General features: G+C 43.4%; 1 protein-coding gene across 2 annotated transcripts in view; it reads left to right on the top strand.

Moving 5' to 3' along the window:
• The first annotated feature begins 1,828 nt into the window (after nt 1-1,828).
• The window catches only part of VPS35L (VPS35 endosomal protein sorting factor like), a 102,435-nt gene continuing 77,975 nt past the window's right edge, over nt 1,829-26,288 (top strand). Inside the window, exons 1-8 of one of the 2 annotated variants that reach the window (XM_029054921.1) lie at nt 1,829-1,907; nt 8,368-8,467; nt 9,285-9,452; nt 11,976-12,098; nt 12,526-12,550; nt 14,134-14,210; nt 17,392-17,520; nt 23,960-24,044. In XM_029054921.1, coding sequence (XP_028910754.1) covers nt 1,891-1,907; nt 8,368-8,467; nt 9,285-9,452; nt 11,976-12,098; nt 12,526-12,550; nt 14,134-14,210; nt 17,392-17,520; nt 23,960-24,044 — 724 coding nt within the window. In that variant the 5' untranslated portion in view covers nt 1,829-1,890. Of the gene's footprint in view, nt 1,908-8,367; nt 8,468-8,995; nt 9,098-9,284; nt 9,453-11,975; nt 12,099-12,525; nt 12,551-14,133; nt 14,211-17,391; nt 17,521-23,959; nt 24,045-26,288 lie in introns of those variants that run through there. The other variant, XM_029054926.2, reaches the window with a different exon arrangement.

Genomic DNA, 26,288 nt, shown 5'->3' with positions numbered 1-26,288 from the left:
AAGTGAACCAAAGCAAATACATAACTCTTACCCTGTCATCAAGCAGTGTGGCTTAGTGGATAGAGCCTAGGCCTGGGAGTCAGAAAGACCTGAGTTCTAAACCTGTCTCTGCCACTTGTCTGCTTTGTGACTTTGGACAGGTCACTTGACTTCTCTGTGCTTCAGATACTTCATCTGGAAAATGGGGATTAAGACTGGGAGCCTTTGTGGGACAGGGACTGTGTCCAACCCAATTATCTTGTATCTACCCCAGTACTTGGCACATAGTAAATGGTTAAATGCAATAATTATTATTAATAAATCCTGCCAAACCATTATTGGAGGGGGTTAGTTAGAAGTAATGTGGACACGGGTGGCAGCAGTTTAAGGTTTTGGTGGTGGGCCCTGATTAGAGGTAGGCAGGACCCCCTTCCCTCCCCCAGGACCAAAGCTGAGCAATCCCTTTTCCAGGCTCAGAACATTTTGACCCCTTCAGTCAAGGGAAGAAAAGTGGAACTGCCCTTAAAATCAGGAAGAGAAAGGGGAGTCATTACGCAAATCCCGGCTCTGCCACTTGTCTGCTGTGTGACCTTAAGTCACTTAACTTCTCTGTGCCTCAATTCTCTCACCTGTAAAATGGGGATTAAAAGTATGAGCCCCACGTGGGACAACGTGAGTACCCTGTATCTACCCCAGAGCTTAGAACAGTAACAAATACCATCATTATTATTATTATTATTCCCTTCCCCTCCCCACAGCACTTGTATATATTTGTACATATTTACTGCTCTATTAATGATGTGCATTTAACTATGGTTTTACTTATTTTGATGGTAGTGATGCCTGTCTATTTGTTTTGCTTTGTTTTCTGTCTCCCCCTTCTCTGTGAGCCCGTTGTTGGGCAGGGATGGTCTCTCTCTGTGGCCCAATTGTACCTTTCAAGCGCCGAGTCCAGTGCTCTGCACATAGTAAGCGCTCAATAAATGATTGAATGATTTTATGATGTGTATATATCTATGATTCTATTTATTTTGATGGTATTACTGCCTGTCTACTTGTTTTGTTGTCTGTCCCCCTTCTAGACCGTGACCCCGTCGTTGGGCAGGGATGGTCTCTCTCTACGGCCCAGTTGTAATGATAATGATGGCATTTGTTAAGTGCGGCTCAGTGGAAAGAGCCCGGGCTTGGGAGCCAGAGGTCATGGGTTCGAATCCCGACTCTGCCACTTGTCAGCTGGGTGACCTTGGGCAAGCCACTTCACTTCTCTGTGCCTCAGTTCCCTCATCTGTCAAATGGGGATGAAGACTGTGAGCCTCTTGTGGGACAATCTGATGACCCTCTTTCTACCCCAGCGCTTAGAACAGTGCTCTGCACATAGTGTGTAACAAATACCAACATTATTAAAATGGGGATGAAGACTGTGAGCTTCACGTGGGACAACCTCATGACCCTGTATCTCCCCCCCAGCACTCAGTGCTCGGCACATAGTAAGCGCTTAACAAATACCAACATTATTATTATTATTATTGTTATTATTAAGCGCTTACTATGTGCCGAGCACTGTTCTAAGGGCTGGGGGGAGGATACAAGGCGATGAACTTGTCCCCCGTGGGGCTCCCAGCCTTCACCCCCATTTTACCGAGGAGGGAACTGAGGCCCAGGGAAGTGAAACGCCTGGCCTCGCTCCCAACCCTCAGCCCAGTGCTCCGCAGAGAGTCAAATCTCACTAAATACTAATGAACGAATGTAATAGGATGAACGGGTGGACGAGTTTGTTTTATTCCCTCATTGGATGGCACTTGGGGGGCGGCGCTGGGGCGGCCCGCCTCCTTCATGGCGGCCGGCGGGAGGGCAAAGGCGGCGGGGGAAGGAGGAGGAGGAGGCGGAGTGCCTGGTCATCTGACGGCGAAGATGGCCGTCTTTCCTTGGTAAGGCTGGGGCCTTTTTGGGGATGTATGTGTGGGCCGGGTCCCCTCTGTCCTCCCCCCTCCATCCTCCGTCCTGTCCCCCCGATCCCCTGCGGGCCGGTCCCGGAGGCCGCGGCCTACGCCCGCCCAACTCTGCAGAAATCCCGCTCACCGGGGACTGATGCATGCTTCTGCCGCCACGGGCCGCCAGCTCCCTCCGCTCTTCACCCCCGCCCCACTTTCCCCTTCTTTTTTACCCCTCTCTCTCCTCCCTTCCCTCTCTGCCCTCCTTTTCCCCCTCCCTTCTCTCTTTTCCCTCTCCCCTCTATCCTTCCCTTCTCTCTGTCCTTCCCTATCTCTTTCCCCTTCCCTTCTCTCTTGTCCCCTCCCTTCTCTCTGGTCCCCTCCCTTCTCTCTGGTCCCCTCCCTTCTCTCTTGTCCCCTCCGTTCTCTCTTGTCCCCTCCGTTCTCTCTTGTCCCCTCCCTTCTCTCTTTCCCCTTCCCTTCTCTTTCCCCTTCCCTTCTCTTTCCCCTTCCCTTCTCTCTTTCCCCTTCCCTTCTCTCTTTCCCCTTCCCTTCTCTCTTGTCCCCTCCCTCTTCTCTCTTGTCCCCTCCCTCTTCTCTCTTGTCCCCTCCCTCCTCTCTTGTCCCCTCCCTCCTCTCATGTCCCCTCCCTCCTCTCATGTCCCCTCCCTCCTCTCTTGTCCGTCCTCTCCCTCCTCTTTTGTCCCCTCCCTCCCTCCTCTTTCTCTGTCCCTTCCTTTCCCCCTCTGAGTGGGGAACATGTCTATCAACTCAGTTATATTGCCCTCTTCCAAGCACTTAACTACAGTGCTCCGAACACTTTAAGCACTCAATAAATAAAATTGTTTTATACCTCCGGGGCCTAGGGAAGTTACGTGGCATAGTGGCTAGAGCGTGGTCTTGGGAGTGAGAAGGTCATGGGTTCTAATTTCGGTTCCACCATTTGTCCGCTGTGTGACCTTGGGCAAGTCACTTCACTTCTCGGGGGCCTCAGTTACCGCATGTGTAAAATGGGGATTAAGACTGTGAGCCCTCTGCGGGACAAGAACTATGTACAGTCCGACTTGCTTGTATCTGCCCCAGTGCTTAGTATAGTGCCTGGCACATAGTAAGCACTTAAACACTATAATTAAATTATTGTTGTTATTAGAGGTTAGGCTGGGTTATTGGCTTTCCCTGTGGCATGTGGCCTTCGCACTGGCATTGCGATAGCTTTTTGGCTTATTTCAGTGGGTCCGGTTAATGTGGCGTGGTGTATAAGGATTTCTGAACTAAGCTCTGCAGCAGTTTTTCACACTTGCCAGAGTCCCAGCATGACCCCCGGGCTTTGGCATGCCCCCCCACCCCCCCTTTTTTTGGAATATATTACTTTCATGGGCAATTAACGTTTCCCTTTCAGCAAGAAAGATTCACAGGGGAAAGAAATCCATTTAGGGGGCAAGGCAGAGAATAGAAAGAAGGGGAAGAGGCTTAACCCAAGAAACATTTCAAAAGGTAACCATCAAAGGCATGGTTGAGGTTATACAACCACAGTAAAGGTGAAAGGTTTAGATGGCGTACTCTGACCCAACTTTCCCTCTGGATGTAAAAAGCCTAAGTGAGATTTCCGTAGAGCATTGCATTCAAATGCCCATAGGAGGTCAGTGTAGGCTTACAGTTTGCAAAATCAACCTGCTTCAGGACAGATTTCCTGCAAGGTAAAGGAAACTAAAGCATTTTTGCTTGGTAGCAACTAGTTTATAACCACTTAGCAAAGAGAATGAAAATTATGAGAGCAATCACTTATTTTTCTTGCTCTGAAGTTTCCTTCCTAAAAGGCTACTCCTATTTTAGACTTGGCTTGTTACCACTTTCTTTTTCAAGACAATCATTCCATTTTTGAGATTCTCGGGATGTGGTTTTGTTGGAAGAAAATTTCTTGGGAGTTTACCAGAAAGGTTTGGGAAGGTTATTTTGAAATTATTATTCGGATATATCGACAAATGTAAAAACAGTAGATATCAACATACAAGTGCTTTAATTTGATGCTTTACCCAGCAGTTTGTTTACCCGAGGAGGTGAAACAAAATGTTTTAAGGGGGAGAAGAGGGTTCCAGCTGCAGGTCAAACATACCATCTGGTGTTTTTGTAGGATCTGCTTTCCAAAGTGTTTTGTTCTGAATGTTTCCAGATGACTAATATGGATAAGGCTGAGTCAGCTTGAGGGGTGGGAAGGACTTTTTATTCTGTCATTAAAAATTCTATCTCGTCCATTAATACTTTAAAGTGGTGTCAATATATTTAGCCATATGGTTTTTCCTCTTTTGTAAAATGATGATTGATTAGTGGCTTACCTGGGGTACTCTGACAATTGACTGACTGCAGTCAGTTTCCAAGAGTGTGTGAATTGTGTTGTTGTGACAGAGAAAGTCAATAAATGAGATTTTATTAAAAAAAAGTAAGGGTTTGTGGCTCATTCCAAATGTGCATTCCCTTTTTTTTTGTACCCCCCACACCCCCCAGACTAAACTGTTTCATGAGAATAAGATTTGTAGAATGCAAGCTAAATTCTTCCTTGGCAGTTTTTGGTCCCAAGAAGGGCAGGCACAAGAGCTGTCAAATAGTTTGGGTGAGAGTTTTTCATACAAAGGCTAACGAACTTGCAAAGCAAGCATACTAGAAGACAAAATGAAGTGGGAATATTAAAATGCAAGAAGTTGCATTTGGTGAGGGTGGGCAGGAAATTGAGATGAAGAAACAAAACCAACGGGCTCGAATGTTTATTGAACTTCACTCGCCCTGTCAGGAACTATATTAGCAAGGCTCCAGCTGTGAAGAGGTAGAGGAAATTGTCAGGGAATCAGGTTTTCAACCTTTGGAAAATAGGATAGATTCTCATTTGGGTTGGCTTAGCTTGTCTGAAGGCAAGTGGATGAACTCTTGAAATCCCTTCCAACTATATAGTTCTAAATAGGAGGAGACCCATTCAGTGTCCCCTGCTTCCTCCAGTACCTCTGGTTAGGGGTTCTTTCTTGCAGTGGCAATTCCTGCCTCAAAAGCCTGGTAGTGTCTAGGACACAGCAGTTTTCTCCTCTCCCTTGCATGTCCTGAGCTCCAGGAGGTAAAAGTCCCGAGCCTGGAGACTTAGTCTTGGGCCCAACCAAGCAGGAAGGCAGGAGAGAAGATCCAGTGACCACCCCTTCCCACCCTACCCGTTATAACCGAGGAAAGCACATTCCCATCAACGTCAGTGTGGTTCTCTAAACCTCCACTCCTGGATGGGGTTGGAACCAAACGCAACTCCGGGTACGTGGGTATTCAGGTGGGATTCTGCAGTTTCATCTTGCCGCCTCAAGCCCCTGAGCCTGCTTCTCAGTAATCGGTCAATCAAGGGGATTTATTGAGCACTTCACCCGTTAGCAATTAAGATTCATTTCAGACCATTCATGCTATGTAAGCGAATTGTATTTGGGGAAGAGAGTGGAGGAAGAGTTCCTGGCTCCATAGGGAAAAGAGAGGCAGGCGGTTTGCTGGCAAGAAGGATATCTGGGGGCCTAGAAAGGTGCTCCAAGCCCTGCATGGCTGAGCCTCTGCCAGGAATGTGCTACCTGCTGGCCTTTAGCGTGGCTCAGTGGAAAGAGCACGGGCTTTGGAGTCAGAGGTCATGGGTTTGAATTCCGGCTCGGCCACTTGCCAGCTGTGTGACTGTGGGCAAGTCACTTCACTTCTCGGTGCCTCAGTTATCTCATCTGTAAAATGGGGATGAAGACTGTGAGCCCCACATGGGACAGCCTGATTCCCCTGTGTCTATCCCAGCGCTTAGAACAGTGCTCGGCACATAGTAAGCGCTTAACAAATACCAACATTATTATTATTATTATTATTATTCCCAATCTGTCCCCCAGCCCTTTCCCTGACAACCAGTGGTATTTAGTAAGTGCCCACTGTGTGTCAAGCCCTGAACGAGTTTCTGGGAAAGAATACCCAGGGTTGAACATGGTGCTTGGCCCTCAAGAGGCTCATAGTCGAAATATAAAGAAGAAGATGGAAGTGATGATGGACACATAAAGATGAAACAATAAAAACACAAAAAATGACATAGACCAAAGCAGGGATAAAATGGAAAAAAAAAGTAGCAAAGTACAATGGCTGAAAGGAGCAGCATTTTGGGGAGGATGTTGGTAGGGCATGATCATCTGACAACACGAGCAGGTTTGGAAATAGAAGATTGCGGCACAAGAAGAGTGGTTAGAAAGCCTGTGGCATTATATTATAGCATATCACCAGTTTTCCTTAGCATGCAAGTTTTGCAAGAATATACCCTCCTCATTTTAAGACAAATGGGTATAGATAAAACAGTATATTTCAGCACCAGTTCCTAGTTATAAACTAGTTTTTCTGACTGTCAAAAAGGTCCTTCATGGGATAGGGCTGCCTTTTTTGTATTTCCCCTTGGCCTTGTCAACTCCTTGGTGTTTTGTTTTTCCCTTTTTTGTTCCTCTGTTCTCTCTTGAATTTCTTCTGCCTTCTTTCTTTTCTCTTCTTTTCCTCATCTTTCCTTTCTTTATCCTTTTTATTATTTCCTTTTCATTCTGCCATCCTCTCCCCGCTCCACCACGAAGTCCCTTTCTCTTTTCATTTGTTCTCAAAGTTGGGGTGGAGGTAGGAAGAGGCTAAAGGACACTTTACAACAGCCTGATCATTAACCCTGCCTCTAATAGTAGCAGCAGTAGTGGGATTTAATCTCTAGCCCGTAAACTCCTTCAACGATTAATCTGTCGATTGTATTTATTGAGTGCTTACCTTGTGCAGAGCGCTGTACTAAGCGTTTAGGAGAGGGCAGTATAACAGAGTTGGTAGACATATTCCCTGCTCACAATGAGTTTAGGGTCTAGAGGGAGCAACAGACATTAGTATAAATGTTACGGTTATGTACATAAGTACAGGGGGGCTGCGAGAGGGTGAATAAAGGATGCAAGAGATTTGCAAGGCAGAAGGGAGTGGGTGAAGAGATGAGAGTTGGGGAAGGCCTGTACTCTGCCAAGTGCTTAGTACAGTGCTCTGTGCACAATAAGCACTGGGTAAATATCATCGACTAAGGATTTACTATGCTGAGAGCACAATCCTAATCACTTGGATAATTACAAGGTAGACAGATTGGACCCAGTTCATTTTCCAGTTGGCTGTCAGTCTACATGGAGGCACACACACATAGAACAGTAACAGAGGAAAACAGAACGGCAAAATAAGCAACACTCTCCTTATCCAGGTACTCCGATTCCAAATCACTGTTGCCTCCATGATGTTCAGTCAGACCTAAAGATTTCTGACTTTGGTGGTCCCTGGATAAGCATAGAGCCTCTCACCTCAGGTTGTGATGACCTGAAGTTAGGGCAAATGGTGCCCTATCAGCTCTTCTTGGTTTCTCTTTTTCTTCCCCGTCCCTCATTTCTGGGGTTGAACTCGTAACTGGGCAGTGCCAAGGAAGGAAGATGACTTGGAAAGAAGGTTGCAGTCCACTATTTCCCCCTTCGTCTTCCAGGGAATAAAGTCCTCATTTGTTAAATGTTTTATCCGCTTTTGGGGGAGAAGCTCAAGTCTTTTTTTCCCCATTATAATGACATGAGAGTTGCTTGAAGAGTAAAACTGTGAAGCGATTATGGAAAATCTTTGCGAAAGTTTGCTAGGTATTAAAATATTGTTAAAGATCATTATGCTTGTTTTCTCCCAATTTTGTATCAGTGGGTTGCTATTAACTATATTCTGTCATGTTCTGCAGGCTCCTTTTCAAAGAGCCCTTTAGTTCTTTCTGCCCTTGCAGCTTCAACAGGACACTTGTCGTATCTAAGCATTACTCCTTTAAATGGTGATTTTGTTTTTTCCTCTTGCTGTTCTTATTTAAATGTTTTTTAAGGAATGTATTGGAATATAGTTATATAGTGATTGCCTTCTTTCCTTCCAATACAGGAAAGAGGAAACATTAAGGAGGATGGAAACACCTTCCCTCCTCATATCTGACAGTTACTCTCCCCCCTTTTCAAAGCCTTATCGAGGGCACATCTCCTCCAAGAGGCCTTCCCTGAATAAGCCCCCCTTTCCTCTTCTCCCACTCCCTTCTGCATCACCCTGACTTGCTCCATTTGTTCATCCCCCCTCCCAGTCCCACAGCACTTATGTACATATCTGTCATTTCTTTATATTAATATCTGCCTCCCCCTCCAGATTGTTAGCTCATTGTAGACTGGGAATGTGCCTGTTTATAGTTGTATTATACTCTCCCAAGTGCTTAGTACAGTGCTCTGCACACAGTAAGCACTCAATCAATACAACCGAATGAATTGAATGAATTTATATGATTAAAAATATCTGAAATTCAAAACTTTCTCCAAAACTGACATAAATAGCCTAGAGGAAAAGTTAACTTGGGAAAAAAAAAGCTCGGTGTATTTGTATGGATGCTTTTTTTTTTTTAAAATAGGCATTCAAGATACAGAAACTACAAAGCTGAATTTGAATCATGCAGGCTAGAGACTGTACCACTGGATTTTGGGGATTATCATCCATTGAAACCCATTACGGTAAGTTTCCTCATTTGCCCTGTTAAAGGACATTCCCATGGAATGAGAAATTCCGGGACTGGTTGCTACTTTCCTCTGTTTTTTCCTGTTTGTCAGAGGCAGCTGGGCTTGCTTATTGGAATGTTCACCACATGACATCCTGTTAGCACCTAGGCCCTTTGACTTTTATTTAACTTTATATAGCTCCAGAACTGTTATTTTACCTTCAATCGAATGGACTGATCAAATTCATTTTAATGTCTCAATCACATCCTCCAAAGAGAAGCAGCATAGCCTGGTGGATAGACCACGGGCCGGGGACTCGGAAGGACCTGCGTTCTAATCCCGATTCCATCGCCTGTCTGCTTTGTGACCTTGGACAAGTCGCTTAACTTCTCTGTGCCTCAGTTATGAGGGAGCATGGACTGTTTCCAACTTGATTAGCTTGTATCTACTCCAGCACTTAGTACAGTGCCCGGCACGTGGAGCTTAACGAGTACGATTAAAAAAAGTGTGATGTGTCATTAAAAATACCTTCTTGCTTCTTAGTTTGTCCAAGTAAGAAAAAGGACTCATTGGGTACCAATAAGAACTGAATCCATCGGCCACCGTTTTCTGAAAAAATCTGTCCATCGCTGTTCTCTCTAGAAAGTAAGCTCGTCGTGTCCAGGGAATGTGTCTGTTATATTGTTGTATTGTACTCTCCCAAGCACTTAGTATAGTGCTCTGCATACAGTAAGTGCTCAGTAAATACGATTGACTGACTGCTCCTTGGGTGTTTGTTTTGTTAGCCAGCTGTAGCACCTCTTCGGTTTTCATGGCTAAATTTTCCCCGCAGGTGACCGAATCAAAGACGAAGAAAGTGGGCAGGAAAGGAAGTACTTCCTCAACTTCATCTTCCTCCTCCAGCTCCATGATAGACCCCCTGAGCAGTGTCCTGGATGGCACTGACCCACTCTCTGTATTTGCAGCAACAGCGGATCCGGTGATGACCACCGCTAGTTTGGTAAGACGATCTCTGTCCGTCTTATTGTGCACTCCTCCGTGGCTAGAACAGTGCTATGCGTATAGTAGGCTCCCATTAACTACTCTTTTTGATCGTCTTAGTTGTCACCTCTTCCTGTACACTCGTGCCACAGTAAAGACTTCGGGAAACCCGGTTCACCTCCCCTTCTGGATCTCATTGTGGGTTGTCAATAGAGGCAAAATTGTGAACCGCTTAGGCTGATATTGAGTCAGAAGAAAACTGAAGTGATGTCAACCTGCATTGAGGAGGCCATACACACACAAACAAAAATCTGTTTTGGCAACGCAGAGCTAAACTTCTATAAGCCCGTGGCACAGCACTCTGCACACAGTAATCGCTCAATAAATACACTGATTGATTGGTCACAGAATTAGGTTACCGAGGTAGCTCACTGATCAGTGACGTAGCAGTAGCTAAGGAGGTAGAAAATCAAATCAAGAAAGTCAACCCTCTTTTGAGAGAACGTCAAAGAGAATGGGGCAGAAGCTTGGCATTAGAGTCCTACTCCAACTCAAGGTCTACACAACTGTAGTGCTATCCAACGGTCACTACGACTGTTAGGCCTGGACTCCTCATAGATGCCTTCTCTGACTCTGAGCAGTTCATCAGCATCGCTTACAGGAGCAGGTATCAGGACAGGAACACCAACGAGATATGTTAAAAACAAAATCAGTCTCCTAGCATTCTCACCCTAACCCAGCTTTGCTGGATGGATCACATGAGGAGACTGATGCTGTGTGGTGAGTGGAAATTGTTAAATGAACAGCAGGTAGCACAGCATTTTAGGATACGGTAAAACAAAGCCTCAGAGGATCGGAGGTCAGTTGACCCAGTTAGACCATCATGGTGCGCTGCAGCCAACTGGCTTTTCTCGAGAAGAAACTACAGGAGCATCAAAGAGACAAGGCAGCAGAATTGGAAAGAACACCAAGTAATGCAAACTTCAGAGATGGCACATGGCCACGGTACCCCATTATTCTTATTCTCTTGGTCTGTTTCAGATTGTTTTGGGGTCCCTATTGCCAAACTCTTCTACCCCCTCTTTTTTTAGATTGTGAGCCCCTTTGGGCTAGGGTCAGGTCTAATTCTTACCAATTTTTTCCCACCACTTAATACAATGGTTTGCCTACCATAGGCCTTTAATAACTCCTATGATTATTATTACTGCTAGGATAGCACATCAAGGAAAAGCCTTTGTATGTATTCATTGTGGTTGGGTCTCTGGGTCCCGCATTGGCCTATTCAGTAAGTCACTCACTCTTGGGTGAATATTGCCTTCAGGGGCATCTTCTTATTAAAGTACAGCGGACAACCCTAAATGTCGATCAGTCAAATTATCTACTGGGCACTTACCGTGTGCAGAACACTGTACAGTCTGCTCAGGTGAGTGCAATAAAGTTAGAAGACATGATCTCTGACTCCTAGTAGTAATACTGTTCAGTGCTTACTGTGAGCAGAGCAGTGTCTTAAATGCTGGGAAAGTACACAAAGGTGGGAATTACATATGGATCCCGACACTCTCTGGGTGCTCAGAATCTCAAAAAAGGAGTTTACAGTCTAAGAGGGAGGCACTCAGAATTATTTATGGAAAGAAGAGGAGAAAATTCAAATAGATATATAGAAGGATAAGTTCTTAAATAGTAGGGTATATAAATCTATGGATATGGAAATGCTACGGGGATATAATAAGTGTGTAATCATCACAATAGTACTGAGGTGGTAGAAAGGGGATATGAAAATTAATCGATTTCCTGAAGGAGATGTGATTTCAGGAAGGTTTTGAAGATGGGAAGAGCAGTTGCCTGGTAGTTTTGAAGAGAGAGGGAGTACCGGGCAGGAGGAAGGATGCGAGCGAGGCTTCGGGAACAGGGGAAATAAGAGTGAAGGCACAAGAAGTAGGAAAACTGAAGAGTACGAGCTGGCGTGTTATGGGAGAAGAGGGTAGGTAAGTGAGAGGTAGAGAGCTGGTGGGAGTGTCCTGAAGCCAGTGGTCAGGAGTTTTTGCTTGGTGCAGAGGCGGGTCGGCAACTAGTGAGGAATGGGGATGTGGCAGGGACATCTAAGTGACATTTTATGAAAAGGATCCAGGCAGCAGAGTGAAGTGTTGAGTGAGAGGAGAGAGACTAGAGGCAAGTTAAACAGGTCCCCGGAACCCTAGCCCTCCTCCTGGAGCTCCTGCCGTCTGTGGAAGTGACACGGTCCGGGGACGAGCTGGGGGACGGTTTGGGTCGGTGGCGTGCATCCCCAGGAGTGGCACTGGCATTCCCGGTCCATGCTCCTTCACTCATGCAGTTGTGCCCGAGAGATGGGATTCTGGGTAGTTATTGCATTTGCAGGGAGTTGTTGATTGATAAAATCATCTCTGAGTTCTGTTTTATGGAATCCTTTGGATATTATGGATTAATTTTGAACTCTGTTACCACATACCTGTAGTTTACAGGTCTCTTACTTTTCTCCGTAAAGTTTTCAATGCTGTTTCTTCTCCCCGTCCCCATCCAATAGGACAGTTCAAGGAAGAAACGGGACAGAGATGATCATTCAACTGTGGGATTTGATTTTGAACCATGGTCAAGCAAACGGGGTGAAATTCTTGCTAGGTACACAACAACGGAAAAACTCTCTATTGTAAGTAACCTTGAATTGTCATACCGGTGTGCGTCCTTTAGATTCAGTCACAGTGTTATCTTACTCCTTTTCCATGTCACTTAGTATTTAGTGCTAGAAATGGGGATAAAAGCGAGTAGTCTAATTTTCTAGACTTTAGAAAATTGAAGAGTAAAATAATAGCAGTTTATGGCACAGGAAAAATCGATTGTTGGATGGTTGGAATTCTGCTCTTTGGCATATATTGAACTCTGAATTTAAAGGTTATTTAAGATTCTAGTAGTTTCGACTCCATCTTCCTTATTCCCCAAGTTAATCTATTGCATGATATATTTTGAGGTTTAAACGGTATTGCTGACAACAGAACCACATTTTCTTAGAGCCGGTTTGATAATCAGTTTGGGGGAAACTTCATTGTGGTTATAATTGCATTTTTTTTTTTTTGCAGAATCTGTTTATGGGATCCGAAAAAGGTAAGTTGATTATTTCTTGAGGAACTGCTCTATGGTATTTGGGACAGTTTAGTAGTGTCAGGGTTTTCTCTACAGATTTACACTCCAGAGAAGCAGCGTAGCCTAGTGGAAACAGAACGGGCCTGGGAGTCAGAAGGCCTAGGTTCTAATCCCGGCTCTGCCACTTAACTGCTGTGTAACCTTGGGCAAGTCTTTTAACTTCTCTGTGCCTCAGTTGCCTCATCTGCAAAATGGGGATTCAGTGCTTGCTCTCCCTCCTGTTGTGTACCCCATTTGGGACCCTATTATCTTATATTTACCCCAGTTCTTAGTACTGTGCTTGGCACATCACAAGCAGTTAATAATAATAATAATTATTATTCTTATTATTTCAGTCCATTCTTCAGTTCAGAGTTTGGGTATAGGTTAAGGAGCCTCTCACCTTTCTATTTGAGTGCAATCTGAATTAGATCCATACATGTCCCAAGGTGTCCTCCCATTGCGAGGACAGGAGAGAGGGAATTCTTTCCATAGTTCTTCAGCAACCTGCTCTGGTTCACTGAAGGAGCCATGTGGAAGAAAACCATGCTGTCAGTATCTAGAAGAAGCCAGATAGTCTAATTTGACTGAAGAATAGGCTACAAAGTTTCTTCCCCAGACCCCAAGTAAAGTGATTCGACGTCTTGTTTACGATGAATCTTTGCTGACTGAATTTTTAAGAATAATTGCCTGCAACCAACCCTTTGTAAGCAAAAGTGAGAGAACTAAAGTGCCCCTTACAGTGTCGGAGCAAGGCAACTCCATATATTGGTTTTGGTATCATTTCAAACATATTTTTTTGATGATTAAGTGGAACAGTAAAAAGTTTGCAATTACAGTGCACATTGTTCCGTATGAGACTATCCTGTGCTGGTAATGGTACTTGGCCACTAACTTTTCCAAAGGTAATAATATTAGTATTATCAATAGTAATAATAATAATAGTGGTATTTTTTTAAACCCACTAACTTTTCCAAAGGTAATAATAATAATAATTAGTATTATCAATAGTAATAATAGTGGTATTTTTTTAAACCCATACTGTTTGTCTAACACTGTTGTAAGTCCTGGGGAAGAACACAAGACCAGGTCAAAGTCATTCATTCAATTGTATTTACTGAGCACTTACTGAGTGCAGAACACTGTACTACGCGCTTGGAAAGTACAATTCGCCAACAGATAGAGACAATCCCTACCCAACAACGACCTCTCTTGTCCCACACAGGGCTCAGAATCTGAGTAGGAGGGAGAGCAGGTATTGAATCCCCCTTTTGCAGATGAGGTAACTGAGGCAAAGAAAAGTGAAGTGACTTCCCCAAGGTCACCCAGCAGATATCTGGCAGGCAGAGCAGGGATTAGAACCTAGGTCCTCTGACTCCCAGGCCCATGATGTTGACACTAGACCACACTGCTCCTTTACACTAACGGTGTTAATGAAGGTAACTGTGATGTTCAGATACGTCACTTAATTTTGTTCGTAATGAAGCAGTGGAGATCCTTTTTTGAGAGGGCCTGCTTTGAGCTAGAAAGAATTCTCACTTACACCTATGATTCCCTTTGCCTAGGCAAAACAGCATCCTCTGCCTCCGCAGTGTCTGAGAAGGTGAGGACTCGCTTGGAGGAACTGGATGACCTTGAAGAGGTGAGTAACCGATGTATACAGAATGCTTCTGTCAGCCCCGTTAGGGTGAAAAAATGGAGCTGAAGCCCCACTTCCGAACCGCTTGCTCCACCGCTTGTCTGCTGAGTGACCTTGAGCAAGTCATTTAACTTCTCTGTGCCTCAATACCTCACCTGTAAAATGGGGATCGAGACTGTGAGCCCCATGTGGGATAGGGACTGTGTCCAACTCAATTTGTTTGTATCCACACCACTGCTTAGTACAGTGCCTGGCACATAGTAAGCGCTTAACAAATAATATCTATATTGTTATTTTAGATTGAGTTATCATGGTCCTGGCACTGAATCATTTAGGATTACTCTAGGGGTTTCAATTGCAGGGTTGTGTCTTTAGATTGCATTAACTCTACAATTCTCTTTTTGATCCACTAAGGATAGATGGAGCATATTTTTAAAAAGTCCAAAATATCCTCGTAATAATAATGATATTTGTTAAGAGCTTACTATGTGCCAAGCACTGCACTAAATGCTAGGGAGGATACAGTAAATCGGGTAGGACACAGTCCCTGTCCTACATGGGGCTCACAGCCTCTATCCCCATTTTACAGTGAGGCCCCGAGAAGTTAAGGGACTTGCCCAAAGTCACACAGCAGACATGTGGTGGAGCTGGGATTAGAACCCATGACCTTCTGACTCCCAGGCCTGTGCTCTGTCCACTATGTCATACTGCTTCTCATAGAATGGTTACATGATTCATAATTTTTGCATTTTTACTTTTCCAATTGCTTCTTAGAATGCTTTTAAATATTACTAAATTGATTTGGTTTTTCCCTGGGTAATGTTTTCATTTATGAATCGTGTGTTTGCTTGACCCCGTACCAAGTGTTCAGTCCCATTTATAGCTCACAGTTTGTCAGAATAACAAAAAAACACAGACTTGCACAGCCAAGGAGAGGAGAAGTGAAAGATTCACAGAACTTATTCAGGAATTGTTGATGAGGTATGACAGCTGAGTCTATGGTAGTTTTCAGTGGATTCATTCAGCAAAAGCAGCCGATTCAGTTTTCGTGCAATAGATATTTGCGTGTTCATAGGGTACCCAGACCTAAGCGTATCGTCCTTTCCCCATCAATTAGTTAAGCTGGCCTTACAATACTGTGCATTACTCTCATCAGTTATCTGATTCATTCAGTTGTATTTATTGAATGGTTACTGTGTGCAGAGCACTGTACTAAGCGATGAAAAGTAGCCATGGCCTAGTGGATAGAGCATGAACCTGGGAGTCAGAAGGACCTGGGTTCTAACCCTGGATCCACCACTTGTGTGCTGTGTGACCTTGGGCAAGTCACTTAACTTCTCTGTGCCTCCATTCCCTCATCTGTAAAATGGGAATTAAGACTGTGAATCTTCCATAAGACAGGGACTGTGCCCAACCGATTAGCTTATATCTACCCCAGTGCCTAGACTAGCGCCTGGCACATAGTAAGCACTTAACAAATGCCACAATTATTATTATTATTAAGCTAATAAGTGCCCTAATAATAATAATAATAATAATAATAATAATGGTATTTGTTAAATGCATACTGTGTGCCAAGCACTGTTGTAAGTGCTGGAGGAGGATGCAAGGTAATCAGATTGTCCCCATGTGGGACTTACAGTCTTCATCCCCCTTTTACAGATGAGATAACTGAGGCACAGAGAAGTTAAGTGATTTGCCCAAAGTCACACAGCTGACAAGTGGTGGAGCAGGGATTAGAACCCACGACCTTTGACTCCCAACCCGTGCTCTTTCCACTGAGCCAAGCTGCTTCATTAAACATGCCAGCTCATGGAAAATGTCCAATGTTGAACTCCCTCTTTGCACCATCACTTTGACAAACAATACTTTCATTTCAGACTCAATTTTTGGATCCATAATCTTGATTTTCTTTGAATGACATATTTGTTAAGCTTGAGGCTTGAGTAATATTCCCAGAGAGTTATCCTTTTCTAAAAATTTAGATTCATCTTGACTGTCTTTTTTTCAGAAATGCATGTTGGTGATACATCATTCTATCTCTGTCTGTCTGTCTATCTATCTTTCTATCTAGTCTATCTCTAGCATGCCGTATTCAACTCTGACCAAAGCATTTTGTTACTGGATAGTCCTTGCATGCTTTTGTGTTCTAATTGTATATTTCCTCTTTAGTTGTGTCCAGTCTATTTGAGGAGAGATCTATCTTTGTCTTACGGGCTATGAGCCACGTCAACTTTGCTTGATTTGTATATAGCTCACTCCATGCATTTGATATCTATATGCTTCTTAATATGTTCATTTGGAGTATGTTCTTGAATCAGTGTAATTTAGTGAGCATTTACTATGTGCAGATCACTGAACAAAGTGCTTGGGAAAGTACAGTACAACAGAGTTGGTAGACATTATCTCTGCCCTTTAAGAGCTTAGAATCTAGTGGGGGAGACAGACTTTAAAACAGGTGGGGAAGTAACAAGGTAAAAGGACTTTAGTGCGGTTGTGGGTGCACAAAGTGCTTGGGGGTATGGACTAAAGTGGGTAGGAAAAGTAGAAAGGAGGGAGAACAACCTGGGGAGATGAAACTTTGCAGATGTGTTGCTCCACCGGCCTTTGGGATTTCCTCATTTTCTTTTCCTTGCCACCAACATTCCAAATGTCACTGAGAGCAAAACAGCCAACTTGAAAAGTTCTGTTCTTCATGGGCTTTTATTGAAAATGATCCATGCTGCTTCCTTCCTATTCTGTTCACATATGTGGAATGAGGAAGGTATAACTTTCCTCTTCTTCCATTTCTTTTACATGATTGGTCTTTGAGCGATTCTTCTCTAGTCCTATCTCATGCAACTATATTTGCAATTCTTAAAATTTTTTCTCGAATTCTGCTGTAGACTGCAAATATAATGAAGAGCAGATGTCAGTCATTGACTTTAGATTCCCTCTTCTCACTTGAATTTGTCGAGTAACATCTCCAGTATGGCCCTAAACAGGTTTGGTGGGATTGCTTCACCCATTTGAGAGGAGTGCCACAGAAGGTATATTTGATTACATGATAAAACATGGCCACACATGTGAGGAGGGAAGGCGGAAATGTGGAGCCGGACACTCCCCCCGGTAGCAAACATTCTTCCTTTAAATTGATTGACCGAGCAATTTTCTTTGGTAAAATTTTCCTGTGTTTTCCTCCTAGGGATCCCAGAAGGAGCTGTTAAATTTGACCCAGCAAGATTACATGAACCGCATCGAAGAGCTCAATCAGTCTTTGAAGGATGCCTGGGCCTCAGACCAAAAAGTCAAAGCCCTAAAAATAGTCATTCAGGTCAGTTCCTTGGAATTCTTTTGTAAACTTGTATGAAATGGGTATGAAATGAGCAGTAGACTCCCTGGGTCAGGACCTTAAAGTCAGCTTGTCCTTCCCCCTTCCCCACCTCCTCCCTCCCCACCCAAGAAGATGCATAGCCTTCTGTCACCCTGTGGCCAAGAGACTCTATCACTGAGTAACGTATTTCTTAGGTGTAGATTGGGCTCTTGGGAAAATCAACGCTCGATTGACTAGAGGTCCATTTAACCAATAACTGCTCCGTAGCCGAAGGAGGCGGTGGTAAACCGTTTTCGTATTTTTTCCAAGAAAACTCTAGGGATCTACTACCAGAACGATTGCATATGGAAGTGGGGCGTTTGGGGAAAGATATGTTCACGGCATCGCTATGGGTCGGACACGACTTGACAGCTAAGGGAACAGCAATAATTGGTGTTAGTGTTAATGAATTCCCCAGAATGCCTAATATGTATTCAGATGAGATGGATCTGTACCAAAGGAATGGCGTGATCCATTGTTAAACATTTTTTCAAATGAAACAATAACCATGAGAAAGGTTAGTTCATTTTTAAGGTAAATTTAAATACCACCTTCTCCATCCCAAGGAATTGTCTATGCAGAGCAGTTGGAATGTGTGGTTAGGGAAGTTTTAGCAGGCCTAATGTATAGAGCACAGATCTGGGAGTCAGAAGGACCTGCGTTCTACCACTTGTTTGCTGTGTGACCTTGGGCAAATCACGTCACTTCCTGGTGCCTCAGTTACCTCATCTGTAAAGTGGGGGATTAAGACTGTGAGCTCCATGTGGGACAGGGACTGTGTCCAACCCAATCACCATGTATCTGTGCCAGCGCTTAGGACGGTGCCTGGCACATAGTAAATGCTTAACAAATACTGTTATAATTACAGTAATGATAATAATGAGCTCATTTAGTCTTCATTAAGTGATTCCTTGAAGATAGGTTCAAGTCAGTAGGCTCTCAGCAATTTTCCCAGCCGGTGCCACCTTCCTTCCATATTTGTTGATGTATTTACTTCGTCACTTTTTTTCAAAGAACGATGAATGAAGCCACTCCTTTTCAGCCACATGCATATTTGTCCTTTGAACATAGCTTAGCAGAATGGTAGCTAAGAGGCAGAGACTGTAATAATGTTGGTATTTGTTAAGCGCTTACTATGTGCAGAGCACTGTTCTAAGTGCTAGGGTAGACACAAGGGAATCAGGTTGTCCCGCGTGGGGCTCACAGTCTTAATCCCCATTTTACAGATGAGGTAACTGAGGCACAGAGAAGTTAAGTGACTTGCCCAAAGTCACACAGCTGACAAGTGGCAGAGTCGGGATTCGAACCCATGATCTCTGACTCCAAAGCCCGTGCTCTTTCCACTGAGCCACGCTGCTCCTCCTGTAGAAATTTGAGGAGGTAATCGGTTATTGCAGAATGCATCTCATAGCTCCAGTTTTGCATGTAAAATGGTGAAAGAAAGAAGAGCAAGAAACAATTGTGGAGAGAAAGACCAAACTTATTAACATTTTTTAAATTTTGCCTTCTTATTTCTCCTAGAACTCTACCACTTTTAAACTAAACCTAATTCCCTTTAGGGCTCCTGCTGATTTGTATGGATGTTTTAATGATTCATTTCCAAAATTCTGTTTAGTGTGCTGGAATGTGCAGCTATGTACACAGAGCAATTAGCAAATTGGTTTGGAGAGTAATAGTTTGAAATCAAACAATAGTATTTGAGTGCCTACCATATGCAAAGCACTGTAATAAGTGCTTGATGAGTATAAAAGAATTAGTAGACACCATCCGAACCCTCAAGGAATTTATTCATTCATTCAATAGTATTTATTGAGCGCTTACTATGTGCAGAGCACTGTACTAAGCACTTGGAATGTACAAGTCGGCAACAGATAGAGACACTCCCTGCCCTTTGATGGGCTTACAGTCTAATTGGGGGAGACAGACAGACAAAAACAATGGCAATAAATAGAGTCAAGGGGACGAACATCGCATAAAAACAATGGCAACTAAATAGAATCAGGGTGATGTACATCTCATTAAACAAAATAAACAAAATAAATAGGGTGATGAAGATATATACAGTCGAGTGGACGAGTACAGTGCTGAGGGGGTGGGACGGGAGTGGGGAGGAGGAGGGGAAAAGGGGGAGAAGAGAGTTTAGCTGCGGAGAGGTGAAGGGGGGGTAGAGGGAGCAGAGGGAAAGTGGGGAGAAGAGGGTTTAGCTGCAGAGAGGTGAAGTGGGGGTAGAGGGAGCAGAGGGAAAAAGGGGGGAGCTCAGTCTGGGAAGGTCTCTTGGAGGATGTGAGCTTTAAGTAGGGATCTGAAGAGGGGAAGAGAATTAGATTGTCGGAGGTGAGGGGGGAGGGCATTCCAGGACCGCGAGGGGATGTGGCCCAGGGGTCGACAGCGGGATAGGCGAGACTGGGGGACGGTGAGGAGGTGGGCGGCAGAGGAGCGGAGCCTGCGGGGTGGACAGTGGAAAGAGAGAAGGGAGGAGAGGTAGGAAGGGGCAAGGTGATGGAGAGCCTTGAAGCCTAGAAGTGAGGAGTTTTTATTTTGAGCGGAGGTCGATAGGCAACCACTGGAGGTGTTTAAGAAGGGGAGTGACAGGCCCAAAACGTTTCTGCAGGAAGATGAGCCGGGCAGCGGAGTGAAGAATAGACCGGAGCGGGGCGAGAGAGGAGGAAGGGAGATCAGAGAGAAGGCCGACACAGTAGTCTAGCCGGGATATAATGAGAGCCCGTAGCAGTAAGGTAGCCGTTTGGGTGGAGAGGAAAGGGCGGATCTTGGCGATATTGTAAAGGTGAGACCGGCAGGTCTCGGTAATGGATTGGATGTGTGGGGTGAACGAGAGAGACGAGTCAAAGATGACACTGAGGTAATGGGGGGGATTCAGATACTAAAATAACTAAGAGGAAGTAAAGGTGTATAAATATATGCACAAAAGCTAAATTCAATTTAAACCATAGTACTTGGTGTGTTTTCAGTGCTAATAAATTGAACAGTGGAAATGATTTAGTGAACTCAAAAGAAATTTTTTTTGTCACAATCTATTTTTGTTTTCCCTGCTTAGAAAGCAATTAAGTTTGGCGATTTTATTAGTGTGGAAGTTTAATTCATAAGAAAATACTTTTGCTTTAAAAGTGGAGTATTTTTATTTAAAACAATTTTAAAAGATTAGCACCCTATTATTTGTAAGATAATGCTAATTTTGAGATGCAAGCATTTGTTTTCCATCCTCCCTGTCCTTCAAGCTTGCAGCACCAACTTGGTGCCATCTTTGATTCTTTTCATTAATTAACTCTCACACTAAATCTCTCTCTAAATCTAGTACTTCCCCAACAGTATTTCACGTGTCCATTTCTCTTCCGTAACTCTTACTCTTCACCTTAATCACTTCCTTACTGAGTTACTCTAACATCCTCCTTGCTAGGCTTACTGGAAGGTAGGGTTGTCTAGTGAAAAAAGGACGGTATCGGGAGTTAGAAGACTTAGATTCTAGTTCCAGTTTTCACACTTGTCTCCTCTGGGCTTGTCCAAGTCACCCAAATGCCCTGTGCCCAGTTCCCTCAGTTGTAAAATGGAGATTAAAATACCTGTTTTCCCTCCCCCTTAGACTCTTAGCCTTGTGTGGCACAGAGCTGGGTCTGCAGATTAATTTGTATCAACCCTAGCACGTAGAACAGTGCTTGGCATATAGTAAGCACTTAACAAGAACTGTAACTGTTATTATTATTGTTGTTGTTAGTAGTAATAATAATAATAAAAACACATCCAAAAAGTAATAACTGTTGTCTGAGCGATGCTTTAGACCAGGCTAACCGCAGAGAGCACCGCAGATGCCGTATCTCTAGAAACTGTGAGCTTGGTGTAATGTAAACAAGCACTAGGAAAGGTTCCAGAGAGTCAGGAGTATTTTTTCAGCGTTGAGGGCTCTTCGAAAAGTTGTTTAAATTGGATCATTTGTAAAGGTAACTCTAAAAATGCAACTCAAAAATCAGCAGGAAATGGAGATCTGAATATGCCCTTATAACTGGTAATTTTGAGTGATTTCACTGCCTGTTTTAGGATAGCACTCTTGAGTTAATGGTATTAAAATTTTCCATGGAACAGTCCTGTGACCTGAAAGAGTTCTTCTCAACTGACAGGCACAACCAAATGACTTTTAAAGTCTATTTTGCTGAGGAGAAAGACTTAATGAATATGACATTTTAGGTTTTGGACCACTCAACACCAATTTACAAAAACTTTAAAAATATAAATTATACTACTGTGCATACACACATTCACTGGAAATTCACAATCCCAGTATAGAGTTGAAAACCATTTTCCGTTTTCTCTTAAAGCTTCTATTTTATCTCTATATGACCATGACTAAGAGGTAGCTATTAGACAGTGCAGTAGAAATGCTAGATGTTAGATTTCTTATCCTTCTAGCTGTTGAGTCCATAATAGTGAAATAGCTCCAGGGGAAAATAAGCTGTCTGCAAAATTGTAAGGATAGAGTGAAGGGCTTTTGGTAACAGTGTTCACTGGTGTTTTCAGTAATTCTCTTCTCTGCTGATGACCACATCCTGTTAGGAATTACTACGAGGACAGAGACAGTGAGAAGGGACTAAAACTCACTCCATCTTCCTAAAATGAAATTTACAGTTCATGCAGCGAGTACCAAAGGGTCCTTTAAGTCCTAGATGAAGTTATGTATTGGTAGCTTTTTCTCTGTTCGATGGGAGTGTTCACACAATGGTTTATTACTTTATTCTTAGCACTTTTCACTGAACCAGAGTTTATTCGAGAGACGAGTCTCCCTCAGAGCTGAGGCTGGAACCAGAACCAGATTCCAGCTCAAGGACCATTTTCTTCTAAATGTTTTTCCCAACTGATCCTGCTCCCTGGCCGCTCCCAGTATTTTCCCTGGCCTACAACTCCCTTTTCAAACTCTTGAAATCATTCCATCTATTTCTACATATTTGTCTGTTTTTCTTCCCCGTTAGATGATACGGTCCATATTTGATTTCTAGCACATCTCCCTAGGACCTCGAAAAACACTCAGCTTGGCCCATCATGGTAGCCTCTCTCTTTTTTTTCTAATGGTATTCGTTAAGGCTTGCTATGTGCCAAGTCCTGTACTAAGTGCTGGGGTACAAACAAGTTAATCAAGTTGGACACAGTCCCCGTCCCACATAAGGCTCACAGTCTTAATCCCCATTTTACGGATGAGGTAACCGAGGCCCTGAGAAGTGAAGTGACTTGCTCAAGGTCACACAGCAGACAAGTGGAATAGCTGGAATTTGAACCCAGGTCATTCTGCCCTCTCCTTGGTCTTTGAGTGTGAAGTACTAACATCCTGAAGTGCTAATATCCTCTCTCCGTAAACCTTCTGAAATAGAAGGTGCTGATTACAAGCCCTCAGTTCAAAATTCTGGTGCCTTCAGGGTGTAACTGCAAATGAATGGAGAATTCTTTAATTTTGGGAAACCAGTGTCATGCACAGAAGGATTCAGAAAGTAATAATTTCAACCTGAAGAAAGGGAGATGCAATCTATTTTTATTCAACGTCTACTGTAACATTTTATTTGTAGGAACAATTTAAAATATACTGTTTATGGTCCTAAGCTGTGGGATGCTGTCTGGTTATAACAAAATGTCAGTTTAACAAATACAAACCCATGGCTTCTTGAGTGTTTGTACCCGAGGATGAGTGAGGTGGGGTTAGGAAAATATGCATCTCTCTATTTTGTCAGTAAAGTCCCCTGTTTATCAGTGGTATTTATTGAGTGCTTCAAGTGTGCAGAACACTGGCTAAGCACTTGGGAAAATACCATAAAGTATACCTGCCCATAAGGAGTTCACAGTCTAGTGGAGGGCACTGTACTAAACTCTTAGGAGAGTACAATACAGTAGAGTTGGTAGACAAGACCTGTGCCCTCAAGGAGCTTACAGTTCTACCACCTCCTTCCCAGTGACAAGAGGAGGGTGCAGGGAAGCAGTTGATAGAGAAGAACCTGGAATTCAGAAGGCCCTGGGTTCTAATCCCAGCTTTGCCACTTGCCTGCTGTGTGACCTTGGACAAGTCACTTCAGTTCTCTGCGCCTCAGCTATCTCATCCGTAAAATGGGAATTTAGACTGTGAACCCCATGTTGAACAGGGACTGTATCCAATCCAACCACCTTGTTTCTACCCTTGCGCTTCTATGCCTGGCACATAGTAATCATTTAACAAGTACCACAGTTATTATTAGGACCATGTCTCAGGCACAACAGTACCTAAGCCCAGCTCTGTCTCTGAGGTTCGTTCAGATGTTTGTTTATTTCCAGACTCCTTGTAAAGCCAGCAGCAGTAAGAATATCCTGGTGCAGGAACTTCCTACAACAAGGTCCAGGCGTTGAATTCCTTCTTGTCTTTTTTCTTTCATAGTGTTCAAAGCTTCTCTCGGACACAACGGTAATCCAGTTCTACCCCAGCAAATTTGTTTTGATCACGGATATACTCGATACATTTGGTAAGTGGTGAAAATTTGTCTAAGTTTGGGAAATAGGATTTTTTACTTTGCTGCTGGGGATTTTACTGAGAGAATGTGTACAGTAGACTAAAAGAAGAGTAATGGTCATGATTTAATATTTTAGGCTTTTTTTCTTCCATTGTTCTTCCATTCTGGGAAAAAATACATTCCAAAGGACACTTTGCTGGTTTCTGAGCACGTCCCCGTGTGAACCTGCTGGGTGCGGGGGTCAAATTCCGAGGAGATGGAACCCAGGTTATAATAATTATGGAATTTGTTAGTGGTTACTATATGCCAGGCACTATTCTAAACACTGGGTATGAGGAAAGGCTCTTCTCTCGCAGAGGACTCTGGTGGGCCCAGCACAGCGGGGCAACAGGCCCCAGGCGTGTATCTAATCCACCATGGAGAAGCAGCATGGTGTAGTGGATAGAGCCTGGGCCTGAGAATCAGAAGGTGATGGGTTCTAATCCTGGCTCCGCCACTTGTCTGCTTTGTGACCTTGGGCAAGTCACTTCACCTCTCTGTGCCTCAGTTACTTCATCTGTAAAATGGGGAGTGAGACTGTGAGACCCTTGTGAGACAGGGACTGTGTCCAACTGATTTACTTCTATCCACCCCAGCAGTTAGTAAAGTGCCTGGCACATAGTAAGTGCTTAACAAATACCATAGTGATTATTATTAATATTATTGGCATTATCAGTCTCTAGCATTAAGGGCTTAGGCACTGTACTGAGCACCTGGAAGAGGACAACAGTAAACTTAGACACAGAGTGATGTTAAGTGATTTGCCCAAGGCTGCAGAACCAGGGTTAGAACCCAGATCTATTGATTCTCGGGTCCGTGTTCTAGGTCATGCTCCTTTTAAAGACATTTGAGAAGTTGTAAACTAAATCAGGGTGAGTAAGAAAGCAGAACGGTAGGTTCAGTAGCTGTAATTTTTGAGTCAAAATGTTATTCCCACGGATTTACTATGTATCTACCCCAGCGCTTAGAACAGTACCTAGCACATAGTATGCACTTAACAAACACCATTAAAATATATATCTATCCATATATAAGTATGTAAATTTACAGGTAACAATACCACTCAGTGCTCTTATATCAGTTTAGCCTAAGGAGGGGGCTGAGGAGTCTTCCATGACTTTGACTAAGGATGGATGAAAAACTCTCATCTTTTTTTTAATGTACCACGCATTAAACTGTTCCAGTGAGAAATCCAGATTCCCAAAGCTATGGTCATATTATCCCATCTGTTCAGTATTATGGCCACTGGGACTCCCCAGTATTGATGCAGATGGACAGAAGTGCAAACAGTTAATGAAATTATGACAAAGCGAATGTGAGAAACCCTTTGAGCACATGGTATTTATCCCACTCTCAGCCCCACAGGACATACATACATATCCGTAATGTATTTAATGTATGTTTAATGACTTTAAGCTCCTGGTGGTCTGGAAAGAAGACCGGGTTCTAATTCCAGCTCTGCCACTTGTCTGCTGTGTGACCTTGGGCAGGTCACCTAACTTCTCTATGCCCCAGTTACCTCATCTGTAAAATGAAGACTGAGACTGTGAGCCCCATGTGGGACAGGAACTGTGTCCAAACTGATTATCTCGTATCTACCCCAGTACAATGTCTGGAACATAGTCAGCACTATACATATACTATTAAAAAAACAAGGCTGACAAAAGATAGGTTGAAAATATATGCTTGTCTAGAAGAGTTCTTGCTCAAAGAAACCCACTGACTCACATTTCATAAAGTTGGCTGTGTAGGGTGCCAGTTGAATTGGTTTCTTTTTAGAATTGAGTTTCAAGACAAATTTTAATCATGGACTTGATCAGAATTTTTTAAACTGGAGGATTTATCTGAAAAATTTGAAATTTGGATTTTTTTGTAAACAGGAAGAAGGCTTGATTTCAATTTTCTCCTTTGATGAACTTTATCATGATATAGTTAACTTGGAAAAGAAAAAAAGTCAAATTGTGTTATTTCTGAAATAGCTATTTTTAGAGGAGGTTAGCGAGCTGGCAGTAAGCATTGCCTCACCAATGACTATGGAGTTTTAATAGGGATGGGCCAAGTTTATGTAAGTGAAGGGAAATTAGATTTGAAAGAAGTTTTGTGTTAAAAAGAACATGAGACTCTACGGAACTTGAAAACTTGTGATCATAAATCCACTTGCAAAATAAGACATGGGCCAACTGTGAGCTCCTTGAGGGCAGGGCTCATGTTGATTAT

This window comes from Ornithorhynchus anatinus, chromosome 2 (assembly GCF_004115215.2).
Source record: "Ornithorhynchus anatinus isolate Pmale09 chromosome 2, mOrnAna1.pri.v4, whole genome shotgun sequence".
NCBI classification, from domain to species: Eukaryota; Metazoa; Chordata; class Mammalia; order Monotremata; family Ornithorhynchidae; genus Ornithorhynchus; species Ornithorhynchus anatinus.
The sequence above is the reverse complement of the archived record's forward strand: the minus strand, read 5'-3'. Positions and strand labels throughout refer to the sequence as shown.